At 38.7% G+C, this 14,227-nt stretch overlaps 1 protein-coding gene across 1 annotated transcript in view; it reads right to left on the reverse strand.

Annotated features, from left to right (window-relative positions):
- The window catches only part of CDH2 (cadherin 2), a 115,664-nt gene that overhangs the window by 94,211 nt on the left and 7,226 nt on the right, over positions 1 to 14,227 (reverse strand). Inside the window, exon 2 of the mRNA XM_061994700.1 lies at positions 9,880 to 9,991. Within this exon, the coding sequence (XP_061850684.1) occupies positions 9,880 to 9,991 (112 nt within the window). The remainder of the gene's footprint in view (positions 1 to 9,879; positions 9,992 to 14,227) is intronic.

Below are 14,227 nucleotides of genomic sequence, written 5' to 3' on the forward strand. Positions count from 1 at the left end.
TGTGTCTCATATTATGCTAACACATATGGCCTCACCTAAGTCTCTGCTCTACATATTCCATATATTGACCTATTCACATAAATAAATAAATCTTTTTGTTTGGTTGTGTTTTTTTTTTAATGCAGCTGTTACAAGCAACAGCAACTTTTTTTCTATCATTACATCTCCCATACCTAAGGGCACCTTTGCCCTCTGGGGAGGCTTTCTGCATAGCTTTGCAACTGCCATTCCTCCCAGCCTCCCTCTCAGCCTTGGAGAAGACTCTAACTATAGCAGTTCCAGGAGAAATAATGGCCCCTTAGGAATCAAGGCCAGATGGTGTAGTTTAAAACTGAGATAAGGCTACACTAAATGGTGTTAGAAACAGTATAAAGCTAAGACTCTGCTTCAGAGGCAGAAACAAACATCTCCTTTGTCAACCCCCAACTGAACCATGCCCCGAGCTTCCTAGGGCAGCTGACAACTCAGCTCTCCCAATTCATATTTCTGCACACAGAAAGGACACTACATTTGAAATCCTTATAAGTATCTAGTTGAACATAGAAAAAGGGAATAAGTACTAATTAATTCAGTGCATTCCAAGTAAATGCACCATAAACAGAAATGACTATCAGAGATGGACTACTTAACTATGATAGTAATTTATACATCCTGTAACACTACAACCACTCAAGGCTTCTATAATTTCTCTCTAAGAATATTTTTCTTTTTATCAAGATGTAGTGAAAAGAGTCTACACTGGAAATATAAGCAGCATTTCTTTTGCAGGAAATAAAAGGTGAGCCAAGTTTCTTCTCTGGAGAACAGCAGACAACACAGCTGAAGTGCCTTGGTACCAAATGCATGCAGCATGAGCAAGAAATGAGAAGAGCTGGAAGCCACAAGGCTGCTGGAAGGCTATGACCTGGCTGCTATTATTAAACTTGGTGGGATGAATCCTGTGACTACAGTGCAGCTACTGATGGCTACAGGCTGTTCAGAAGGGACAGATAAGGAAGGAGGGGCACAGGGGCTGCCATTTATATCAGAAAGTGGCTAGAGTGTTGAGAGCAGTCTGAATAACAGCCACAAGCAGGATGAAAGATTATGGGTAAGAATTAGAGACCAAGGCAAGGCAGAACCTTCTGGTTGGTGTCTACTACAGACCACTTGACCAAGGGAAGCCTACTGACAAAGCCCTCTTACTCCAGCTGCAGGAGGCATTGCCCTTGCAGGCTCTCCTCCTGCCAGAGGATTTTAACCACCCCAAAATCTGCTGGAAAAGTAGCACAGCAAGCTATAGGAAATCCAGAAGACTCCTAGGATGTATTGAGGTTAACTTCTCAGACAAGTTAATAAGACAGCTCTACCAGAGGAGATGCGATAGTAGACCTGGTGGTCACCAACACAAATAAGGTAATTAGTGATGTCAAGATTGGACACAACATGGGATGCAGTGAAAATGTCGTGGTGGAGTTCATAGTCCTGATGGATATGGGTCAGGCAAAGAATAAAGTCAGTGCCCTGAATTTTCAGAAAATAAATTTCTAGTTATTCAAAGAGTTGGACAAATGGATCCCCTGAGAAACTGTCCTCAGTGGTAGAATAGAGCTGATGGATCTTTAAGGGTGCTTTCTATAGAGCACAAGAGCTCTCAGCCTCCAGGTATGAGAAGTCAGGAAAGGAAGGCAAGAGACCAGCATGGCTGAGTCAAGACCTGGTCAAAATAGAGGGTAAGAAAGATATGAAAAGGCAGTACAAGCAGACACAGGTATCTTGGGAAGACTATAGGAACACTGCCCAGTTGTGTATGAGCAGGGTCAGGAAAGCCAAGGCACAGACAGAGCTGAACTTGGCAAGGAAGAGAAAAAATAAGAAGGGATTCTACAGGTATGTCAGTCAGAAAAGGAAGGTCAAAGAAAGTGTATCACTGCCTATGAACAAGACTGTCAAACTAACGACTGATGAGAAGGCAGCTAAGGCACCCAACAGTTTTTTTGCCTGTCAAGCTCCCTTCCCACACCTCTCAAGTGGAAGTATTGCAAGGAAAGGACTGGAGAAACAAAGTATCTCCCACTTTAAGAGTCTCAGTCTCTTTCTCAGTATCTCCCACTGTAAGGTCTTTGACAGTGTGTCTCAACATCCTTCTCAGTTGGAGAGGTATAGATCTGATGGACAGACTGTTTGGTGCATGAGGAATTGGATGGATGGTAGCATCCACAGGGTAGTGGTCAATAGCTTGATGTCCTCATGGAGATCAGTGTCAAGTGTTATCCCTTAGGGGTCTCTACTGTGACCAGTACTGTTTAAGATCTTTATCAATGACACAGTGGGATTGAGTACACTCTCAGCAAGTTTGTAGATGACATAAAGCTGAGTGGTGTGATTTGTCCACCTGATAGATGAGATGCCATAAGAGAGACATGGACAAGCTCAAGAAGTGGGCCCATGTGAACCTAAGGAGGTTCAACAAGGCCAAGTGCAAGGTCCTGCATCTGGGCTGCAACAACCCCCCTATATCAATATGGGGGGGAGCAGATGAAGGGGTTAAAAGCAGCCCTGCCAGGAAGGACTTGGGAGGTACTGGCAGATGAAAAACTGGACATGAATTAACAATGTGTGCTTCCAGCCCAGAACACCAATCATATCCTGGGATGCATCCAAAGTAGTGTCGCCAGCAGGTGGAAGAAGGTGATTCTCCCCATCTACTGCACTCTGCTGAGACCCAACCTGGAGTCTTGCATCCAGCTCTGAAGACCCACAACACAAGGAGGATATATGAACCTGTCGAAGCAAGTCCAGAGGAGGGCCATAAAGATGATCAGAAGGCTGGTGCTCCTCTCCTGTGAGGACAAGCTAAGAGATGGTATTGTTCAGCCTGGAGAAGGCTCCAGGGAAATCTTCTTGTGGCCTTTCAGTACTTAAAGGGGGCTTATATCAGAGATGTATACAAACTTTATAGCAGAGTCTGTTGCAATAGGACAAGGGGTAATGGTTTTAAACTAAAAAACGATAGATTCAAACTAGATTGTAGGCACAGATGTAGCTTGGACCAGGCAGCTTGAATAAAGATGGTAGGGATAAGTTAATGCAGCTGGCAAGCTACTTCAGAAACAGGTGCTGCAAGTTAATCAATTGGGCCCTGGGTGATCTCATGGGCAGAAGCAGCATATAAGGAGGTAGCTAGCAAAGGAAGGGTGGCTTTGAGTCAACTCTGGTGGTTGTACTATGTTGCCTGTGTATGTCTCTGCATGTGCATTACTTAGACTCTCTGCGTCTTTGAGTGAATATTGCCTGCACTACTACAACACTAGATATAAAGAATATTTTTTCACAATGAGGGTGGTGAAGCACTGGAACAGGCGTATCAGAAAGGTGGTAGAGACCCCATCCCTGTAAACATTTAATGTCAGATTGGATAGGGGTCTGAGTAACCTAATCTAGTGGACGATGTCCCTGATCACTGCAGGGAGGTTGGACTAGATAAAGATCTCTTCCAACCCAAACAATTCTATAACAGCACATTTTGGATTTATTTTAACTACAAAATGCATTCTACTTCTAATCCAAATATTCCATCAAAGGAAACGTTTTGTTTAGTACATATTTATATGTTTCTTTTAGAATAACTTCTTATGTAGAACTCAAGTGATAAATCCTTAGATAGTAGTTACATAAACTGGTTCAAATACTGCAATTTCATATCAGCTTTAGGGTCCACTGAGGGATAATGGAATTCCGTTTCCAAAATGTGTTCTCTGCGCATGTCCAAAACACCAGTGAATTTCACTATTTAGAGCTACTCTCTGTTTATACGCATGTAATGTTCTACATACAAGTTTGTAAAGAGAAAATAACAACTTTAATCAGTAGCTTAATAATAAATAGTAAAATCAGATACCATGTATGAATCTGCTGTAGAACACTTCACAGAGACTGGAGAGAAAAAAAGGAGTCACAATTCAAATAGACATTATACCATTGCTCAGTTAGGTGAACACATTATGTGTATTCTAGGATAGTTTCTATGTTTAACTAAGGAGTGAAGAAAAGGGAGTAAAAGGAAAACACATCTCAGGAAAAGTCATCGCTTGCTTCAGCAAAAGAAAGCGCTGATTTTCAGCAGACAAGTATCTGAGAATACTTTAAGAACTTGGTACATGAATAGACAACATGGCAAAATAGAACAGGCACTTTGCTTGTGTAGTTAAAGAGAGGAAGCTTTTCCAATCCAGGATAGTAAGCGCAATGACACAGCAGAATTTAAGATGCTATGGGGTACAGAGAGAGGACAAACAGGAAAGCTGTTTCAGAAAAGAAGAGGAAAAGCATTAAAAAGGTAAGAGACTAAGAATCAAAATGCAACTATAATATAAAATAAATCAACAGGGTACAGTACCACCAAGCAATGGCATTAAAATTTACTCAGCTTTACATGGAAGAGGGAAAAAATGAACCTCCTAAAGCAGGGCTGGGGAAAAAATTTAAAATATATTCTCAACATAAGCTTCTGAAAAAAAAATTCTCACTCTCGCTAAGGCTTAAAAGAATAACTAGAAGTATGGTGTTTTGGGGTTGGGTGTTTCTTTTTGTTCAAGGGCTTTTTTCTGGTGTTCTGTTTTCAGTTTAGGGGTTTTTTTTTTGGAGGGGGGAGGGAGTGAGGGTATATAGGAAGGCAATTTCAGGAAAAAAAACCCCAAACATCTGGTAAGAATCGATTTTTTTTCCTCCCCAGCTTGCCAGCAGCTCATAGAGAGACCCCATCCATCTGAGATTCTTTGGCTGTCTGCCTGGAAGGAACTTGTCAACTTGTCTTTTTGCTTAAGGCAAGGAGACTTCAAACCAAGTAGTTACTTACCATTTTATTTTTTTTCATGGAAGAAAAGAAATAAAAGCTCATTTTTTTGTGTGTGGGGAAAGATTAATTTCCCTCATGGAAAATACGATTCTGCTAAAAATACTTCCCCTAGCTCTACTGTTAATATGTACTGGAATATCAAAACCACCAGTGCACGCTACCATATTAAGAATACAATTGTATAAGAGTTGTATGTAGAAGGGAATGAGATAAAAGCCTTAAAACATATGCTGCTGGCTTAAAATTGAAGTATGATGACTTTTTTTAAAAAAATATTATTCTTATCCAACAATGGGCACTTTTATACGTAAAAAGGTAAAATACTGCTGGTAGCAAAAAAAAGCTGCGTGACTTCCCCATGGAACAGACAGCAACCGTGTAACGTCCCATATAATGAAAAATCATCAGTTACTTTTAGGCAATTCCCATCAACACGTTTCTGGATTGTTTCAGACCAACTGGTATTTTCAATGGTAAACTACAAGGTCAGTCAACAGGAACACCAAAATCAAGTTTTGTCCTTCAGTTTGTTTGAAAGCATCAAACAAATATTATTTTCTAAGCATTTCACTACTTGAAGAGGAAATGCAGCAAGGACATCACAGCTCTGTTTAAGTATATATCTTTTTTTTTTGAAAGATCTTGAAGGAGTGACAGTTTATCCCAGATAAATTGGCTAACTCTGTTCATTTTATAGTTTCATGAGCACTTGGTACTAGGCTCAAAGGAGAGGAAAGGCCTAAGCGCGTCTCTTGGCATCGCTGTCAGCTCACTCTGACTTAAATGGCTCATGAAACTACACTGTTACTCATCCATAATCACTGCTTTTCTCAGTGATCAACACCAAAACATTTTTTATCATTGTGCAACTCGAAGAGCTTACAAATATTTTATAGCTAGACAATGCTTGAAGGATACATTTCAGAATCCTGTCTAGTCAATGAATTTGTTTAGCAGGAAACTAAAATCATGCATTTAGTAACAGGACAATGTTAAATTCTCTGAAAGATAAGAAACAGGTAAAATAAGTTATCAGAATAAGAATTTCTAACTTTAAGATATGAGTCTGCAAATAACCATTCAAGTAACCTTCTCAGGTAAATGATTTTAGCAGAAATGCATTACTTGAATCTTAAAATTTGCAGGAAATAGAACAAAGATAAGATAAACAGGCTGGACATACATATCAAACTGCCACAAGTACTTTCTCCTGGATGAGCTACAAAACTGCGATAAAACCAGCACAAGGAAGGGCATTTAATATATTAAACAGAACTCACTCTTTAACTTAACCTCTTCTTCTCCAAGTATTACGTTTTATGTATGGTCCTGCAACAGCAACTACACTTTATTTACAGAAGCAAGTCCTAAGTACTCTGTCTGTACATCTGTGTTAGATATCTACTTCTACTTGATGAGTTATTTGCATGTGATTTATTTTCTTTTTTAATATGTTGGAACATTTAAGTCCTAAAGTACTTCAAAGTATATTAAATTCTAAAAGAACTGGAGGCCCAAAAAAATTCCACAGTTCTAAGTCATTTATCAGACGTGCATGAAGTTTCTTCTAATTTTGTAGAAATCACCATAATTTCACTGAAGTGACTGATACCAAGTGGAATAAGATGTAAAACATTAAAAATAAATTCAAAACTAAGCCTACAGTCCTTTTGCTTACATGCATCTAGTGGCCTGAGTAACACTTGCCAGACTTTGTGCAAAATAAAGTCTAAGACATCATCTTGGAAGAGTCTCCAAGGCTATGACTGATGAAGTCTGTACGAGGGGAACACAGGAGCCAGTGATGCCATGTGAGAAAGAGGCAACAGGACAGCTTATACTGCAGGTTACCTCCTACACTGCTCAGGCATGACCTCCTAAAGGGGTAACTTCCAACTTCTTTTGCTCTGCCTTCCCAACTAACTGCATCTGTTCCTGACAAAGGGAAGGCTTCTTCATCTTGAAACCAAAGGCAGCTATCTTCCTCTTTCTTACCCTCTAGTAACATTAATAAATCGTGGGGGATTTTTCTCCCATTTCCGTTATTCTGGATGTGCTGTTCCATATTTTTTTCCCCATACTGTGACAGCTGAACACACGGATACTAACCGAACATGTAGTGACAAATAAGAAATCAGTAGATGCTGACCTACTATCCTAGCCATATCAATGAACAAAGTCATTATCAATTTTAAAGACTAGTTTGGGGCTTTTTTTAAATGCAATATAAACAAGCTCAACCATCCCTGAAAAGCAAGCAACACCTGAATACGGAAATAAAGACAAACCTCTCCAGAATATACAGCATCAGGTAGTGCATGGCAGAGTCCTGTCTCATACTCAAAGGTAAAGATTTCTTATAATACTACTTCAAAAAAACCAGATATCCTGTGTTACTGTAACAAAGGCACAGATCAAGAAGTCATATGATGAGTTTAATTTTATTTTAAGATGGAAACTGAAGACCTTAAGATAAGCTTTTTCCCCACTATGCAAGATAAAAACAAAGGAACAAGACAGATAAAAAACACATGGCAATTTTCTTGTAAGAAGTGACTTGTCAAGAAACCATCAAGTTGGGTTTGAATTATTTTGCAGAGAGTTGAGAGGACCATAATGCCTCTGTGCTTGCAGTACTGATGCACAAACTCAAAGAAAAAGCTTTCACTTCTAAACCATATAGAAAGCTTAAAGTTACATACCTCATTTCTGAATTCACACTAGTATAAGCATGCAGTTAAGCAAGGCAACCGCTATCAGAATCAGGTCCGTGGTTACCCCTAAGAAGTAAATGTCATGCAACTATACTTAACTTGCAGCATCATCTGAATCTAGTTTAATAATCAGAAAATAGGGTTTTGACAACAATAGTATTTCAAAATGACAGTCTAATTAAATTTAAGTCAAAGCTATGCAATGACGGACCATATGTTTATGTGTAACCAGAAAATTATATGCTTTTAAGCATGTCAGAATTTTCAAAAGAATTAACCACTGCAGTAATTCAGCTGAGGAAACGGTAGTAGGAAAAAACCTCCCCCAGGTCATTTGATGTGATACATACTGTACCCCTCACACAGTTGTTCCAGTTCCTACTTCCCTAAAATGCTCTGCATTTTAATACCATTCAAGCACAAACCAACAGTCATGCTTCACTCACTTCTGAGAAGTAAGGGAAAGCACTGTGTGAATGCTGTGAGTAATGAGAAAGGAAGTCTGTCTGCCATCCTATGTTACCAGTTTAGACTCAGTTAAGGCTAGTCAGTCATTTCATCAGATTTGCTTGAGTAATGCCAACAGAGAATTAGTGGGCAGTACACTGTGGTTCCCAGTTGGTAGGGAAATAAACGGAGGGGAAATTGCTGAAGGTGTCTTGATTCCACAAAGACAGCTTTCACAAGACAGGGTAGATGTCAAAACTTGGCATGATTTACATTTTAAGATGAACTGACAGCATAAATAACAAACATTTAGTAGGTTCAAGGGGGCACTTTTGGAAAGCACTTGCCCACTGTGCCCTCTGTCCTTGTTTCCGTGCCACTCTCTGCATTTGTGCATCAACTACTAAAGGAGTTCTCAGTGCTGATGGCTATTGCAGGAGTTTATAGTAGGATCATCTATTAACTCCCTTTTGGTGGGAAAGCAAGGAAAATTCTCTTTATTACTTTCTCAATTGGTAGAACATTTACTTTAATATGTCAGTTTCTAAGCCATCCTTTAATAAAAGACTGAAAAAGCTTTAATAACCCAAGTTTGAATACTCTAAAGCTAATCAATTCACCCCACATTAAAGTTTCCATTATACTTCTAAAAAAAAAAAAAATCACAAAACAGGTCTGTAAAATATAATTAAAGAGAGACTGCTACACACAGCATGTAAAATCAAGACTACAGCTTTCACTTCATTTGTTTTGCAGACTAATTACAATTTTTTCCATTTTAGTTTCTTTATTCGTGTAACTATATTTATATGTGAAAGAAACAACAAATTAAATTAGCCCTTATTTAAGATGTATTTGAAACTGTTTAAAATTGATGTTCTTACACAGTTCCCAATTTCCAAATCAGATGAGGGGAAAAAAATGTTAGCAGTTCAGAAAACAGCCAAATCAATGCACATTTTTTAAAATGTTCTACTTCCACAAACTTGTATACTGAAACTTAACTGGCTGGGAAATATAGGATGGATTCAGAGCATATGCCTCTGTATCTTACAGATAGATGACTATTCTGTCCCTGAAAAACAGAGACACAAAAAGAGCAATGAACCAAACTCCCAATCTGCATGACCCACAGACAAATGTACTGACTGCAGTGCATCCCTAGAGAGACAAGGGCTTGCACTCGCCAAGCATGCCACGAGCGCAGGAGCAGGTCATCATCAGCCTGGGCACTGTGCCATTCAGATGCAGGTAGGTGCCAGGGCAAGAGACTGTCCACGAGACAGCACTAACCCTGTCCTGCCTCTCTTGGCACAGCTCCTCACAGAGCCCGTAGTGCTGCGGTCACTGGCCAACGGCTCGCAGGCAATCACTCTCTTGTGCTGTTGTCCTGTGTCTTGATTTCCACACATTTCTCCTCAGGTTGCCAAGAAAAAAGCAGTAAAGAAACTATATCTGCATTAACATGAGCACTAAGACTAGGTCAAAGAGCTGTACTTCTATGGGAGATGTAAAGCAGAAGATAAATTTTCTTTATCTCCTCATGATTCATGCATGGGCTCCAAGTGTAAGACTGACGGCATACGTATCGTCAGTGGTAATAAGAAACATGAGTGTCAATACTGTGCTGAGAAGGATAATTAGTGGATGATCATGGGAAGGTTTGCAACACCTAGTATTTTCAAATTATGGTCAGAGGTGCATGTGCTAATGTCAACAGATTTTCCAAGTCCTGTGACAGTAATCAGGACATAATCACAGAACAGCTGACGTTTTTTCCTGCAAGAGTTTATGCCCTATTTAAGGATGAAAATGCTCCACAGTGATTCATGTTTAGAGCTAGAGGAAATTAAAAAATGGTGACATCTTTTCTAATCATACCATTGAGAAGAGGCTGTCCTCCATGTACACTCCTTGACACCACTGCACTGTGAACATCTTCAGGAAATCCAGTCTTGCAAGACAGATCTTCACAGGTTGCCTTTATTGGTGCCTGAAACGCAAAACAAAATTTATGTAATACTCTCAACTCTCATTCACCAGAGAAACATTCCAGTTGGCACATACTCCATTTTGCTGCTGTCATGTACAAGCAGTGTCTTTGTTACTGAATGGCCGCAATTATAAGTGTGAGGGCAAAGGGTTAATCTTTCTGATAAGTGGAATGGAAGGAACAAATCCCACTTGTCTAGTAAGATCTAAATAATACACAATCTTGATTCTTCTGACAACTGAACATTTCCACTAAAGCAGCCATCAAGACAGAAAGGGAATCTTAGAGGGAACAAAACCATTCCTTCCTCTGGAAATAAATGTTGCGCAAAACCCATCAGCAACATTTTCACAGCCAGATATACTTGAGAGGGAAGATTTCAACTACTTATTTAAAATGCTTTATTTAGAGTATTTCTATGTGAGGTTGCACAGTACAAGTAAACTAAGATAAAATGCTACACTTAAGAACTTGTATTTGTGTTAGCATTCAAATAGATAGCACATAAAGCCAAACAATCTCACATAAAGCCATGCAATCTTCTCCTCCTCTTTCAAAGGGACAGTAAGTTAAAAGGAGGGCAGCTCATTATTACATTTGCACAAGGGAAGAGCTGAGCCACTGAAACTGTTTGTTCTCTCACTTAAAGCTTCCCTTCAAATCACATTCTGCAAGTTTTATAAATGCCTTTTTATTAATAAATACAATACAGCATTTGGAAACTTGTTTGTTCTGCAGTGTTCCATGTTCAGAAGATACTTCTGATGGCTAAGCTGGTTTCCAGGGCAGTCTGTTGCCTAGCTGAAAAAAAAAAAAAGACAAAACTATACAATTTTCTGTGGCAAAGGACTATGATTTCTTTTCAGTGGCTTCTTTTTGTCTCATTTTAGCATTAATGCTGCACAAAACAGCAGCTTAGTTTACACGTGGCTAAGTGACCATACATGGCAAAACTCCCTCCCATGCAAGCCTGGGCTCAGATACATCCTAGAATTTGCAAGAGCCCTAGCACAATCTCTAACACGCCTACATGCCAAGTAAAGGCCTATCTATGTGCATGCCCAGATGCAGTATGTGGTCTTCGACAGCACGAGCAACTGTGCTGCTACAGCATACCTAAATCCGATCAAGACTTAAATTAGATTTTCCTTTTTACATTCACAGATGGGCGTCCATCAAGTAGACCTACTGAAGGCCACATAAGCATGTCTGCATACACTTGGCAAAGAAGGGAAGGGAAGGGAAGGGAAAGGGAAAGGGAAAGGGAAAGGGAAAGGGAAAGGGAAAGGGAAAGGGAAAGGGAAAGGGAAAGGGAAAGGGAAAGGAGAAAGAAGAGGTGATAGTATTAAAACTGTTTACCACAGTAACCTCAGGGAAAGAAAGCATTAGACCAGATGTGGGACAGAAGCATCTCAAACTACAAGAGAAGAGGGATCGGGCAGCAGTGTCATCTCTCCGTTGACAGTTAAGGCCAAGCTCAGCATGCCAGCCGCTATTAGAATAGCTTTATCGCTAATACAAGGAGGCACTCTTAATACATGCCTTTGCACTTGCATCAATACAGTCCTAACTAAGCAGCCCAACACCTGCACTAGCAAGAAAAAAAAATTAACATCTAATTCCAAGTTAATACACTATCTAGGTAAGTGACCAGTAATAGAACTTGTAATTATCAAGTGACTGGTCAACTTAAACTGTGGTGTGAGTTTAATTGTGACTCAAGTACTAAAGAAATAATTGTATATGAGATGCCTATGTACTTTAAAATGTTTCTATTATAAGTCTAAAAAGAAAGTAAACAGAAAACAGTTTAAGCTTCCAGGAGACTATACTACCTGCAAAGCTGGAACATGAAACTGTAGTTAAGCTCCAGCAGTGCATTTACACATTTAGTTTTTAAACATTAAAAAAAAAAATTATCTCAATAGACAGTTTCCTCAGCTTTGGAACTCCAATCACAAGCTTGGTAACATTTCTGTAATTTGGAGAAAAAACAGTAAGACTTGTTTAAACTACCATACAAAAGGTGACCTCAAAGCAAATGTGATAAAGATTTAAAAAAAAAAAAAAAGACGTTTAAAAAAATAACCTTTCATAGTATCCTTGAAACAAAAAAGATCCTGGGAGGGAAGCTGAGGAGATAGCAGGATTTTTAACAAGTCTGCACTGATGCCCTGGGAATCTTTCAGCCTTTCTAGCAATCTATATGTACTAAACAGCTCTTATAAACTGAAACAATGCCCACTGAAACAAAGGCTGGGGGACATGAATAGAGAGCCTTCTTTATTCTTTCATTTGCAGCCATCAATTTTATCTGGAAACAAAAGACTGTACTCTGCTCTCCAAAAACAGCCCTTTGTAAAGATTGTTTGAGAATAAAAACACAAGGGAAGGAAGAATTCAAATTTTCAGCAATCCTTAATCACCCTATGTTAAGCACTTTGAATTAAGTAGAAGTTGTAGCTTCAGACACTCTAGGTCATATCAAGTTCAGTCTAAGAGCACTGCAAGACTTAAACAATTTTAACTCTAAGAGAAAGAGGATGCTGAAATATTTGTATCCCCTTATCTGGGGCAAAAAGGGAAAGCTAGTGAAGATTATGGGCCATGTTGCTGCAATTTACAGGATTTTGTGTGATTAGTACAATACCCAGGACTATTTCAAACATAAGATAATATTACTTGCACATTCATCTACCAGACACTACTTTAGAAACTATCTTTTAAGACGGAAAGCAATTACCTTAGCTTGTGCTCATATGAAACCTACTTAGCAGAATTACAAAGCTTTGAACAAGCTCAGCACTTGGAAAATTCTCAAGTACTAACAGACTTTGCTAAAGTAAGGTAATGTTACTATTAAAAAAAACTACTCAACTTTCCTCATCTTTTATGGCTTGTTTAGTCATTTTTAACTGCAAAATTCATAACAAGCATTACTATCTCCAGATGCTGGAGAGCTAACACCTAGTCAAACGAGAGGTCTGATCACACATACAAACTCAGTACTGTTGATCTCAAGTTAAATGCAGTAGGCAAATTGCAATTATAAAGCAACCTGATGTAAATTACAAGTCATAACTCAAAGTTGTTTTTCAATCCATTAAAAGAATTGGCCATTTCAATATACTTAGGTCAGCTAAGTCTGTAGTTTTCATACTTTGCGTCCCTCAGTTACTTAATGTCTGTTCTAGAAATCCAGGTGTCTAAAAACCTATGGTTTAATTTCAATGTTGTATTCCAACTCAATAAAAAAAAGAAACAAAACAAACAGACAAATAACAACTTGTTGACAATCTCAGCTTCATAATCCTAAAGGATTTGTGTTTACATCTTTTTCTAAACGTCACCAGTAAGTGTCTTCCAACAGCACAAGCTTCACACTTGTGAAAAGATTGTAAATTAAAACACAAGTACAGCCAGACAGGATTGCTTCACTAGTTATGACAGTTCTGGACTAATGTCTTATTACAATTTCCAGACTTTCTAAAAGGTAACCACATTTAGAATGCAATTCTGTAAAGAAATGTCTATTTAAAAATGCAGACTCACCACATGACTATTGAAGAAATTTTGTATCACAACATGCATCCTAAATTTGCAGAATTGGACTCTTAAACACAGCTTTTAAGCAGCGATGATTTATTCTCTCCATATATGTCATACACCACTGGAGTAGCTGTTAATCTGAAATATCAGTGTCTCTCTTTCCACTGTTTGCATCTGCACGTACTACAACATTAGATTTCTTACTATTGATTGTACCAAAATGCAAGGGAAGTTATTTTTGAAAGACTGCTTTCTTCTATGTTCAATGTCGCTTACTCCTCTAGGAAAATAAGCCTGTCATGAAATGAGAAACAGAGGGGTAACCAGCATCAGAGAAAATACGATATTATCAAGTTATAATTGGACATAGTACAGCTGGTAGTTCAGCCAAGTCCAGCCAATTCACAGGGCATTATTGTGCAAAGCTCGAAACGTCTGACATAATTATATGTCTGACAGAGCAGGAATGGGATATTTGAGCTCTGCTTCCTTAATAACCAACATTAATTTGCCATTATGACAGTAATATTCAACTTAAGCACAGAATGCAGAAACATTTGTGACTGTGTTTAAAGACTGGGTGTTTCCTCATTAATTTAAAGGCCAAGATGGTACTCAACACTCATGCATAACTTTGTTAACTCCAGGGATCATTTCATTCATTTTCAGTTTTGTATACATACATCA

The sequence above is a fragment of the Colius striatus genome, chromosome 4 (assembly GCF_028858725.1).
Source record: "Colius striatus isolate bColStr4 chromosome 4, bColStr4.1.hap1, whole genome shotgun sequence".
In the NCBI taxonomy this organism is placed as follows: domain Eukaryota; kingdom Metazoa; phylum Chordata; class Aves; order Coliiformes; family Coliidae; genus Colius; species Colius striatus.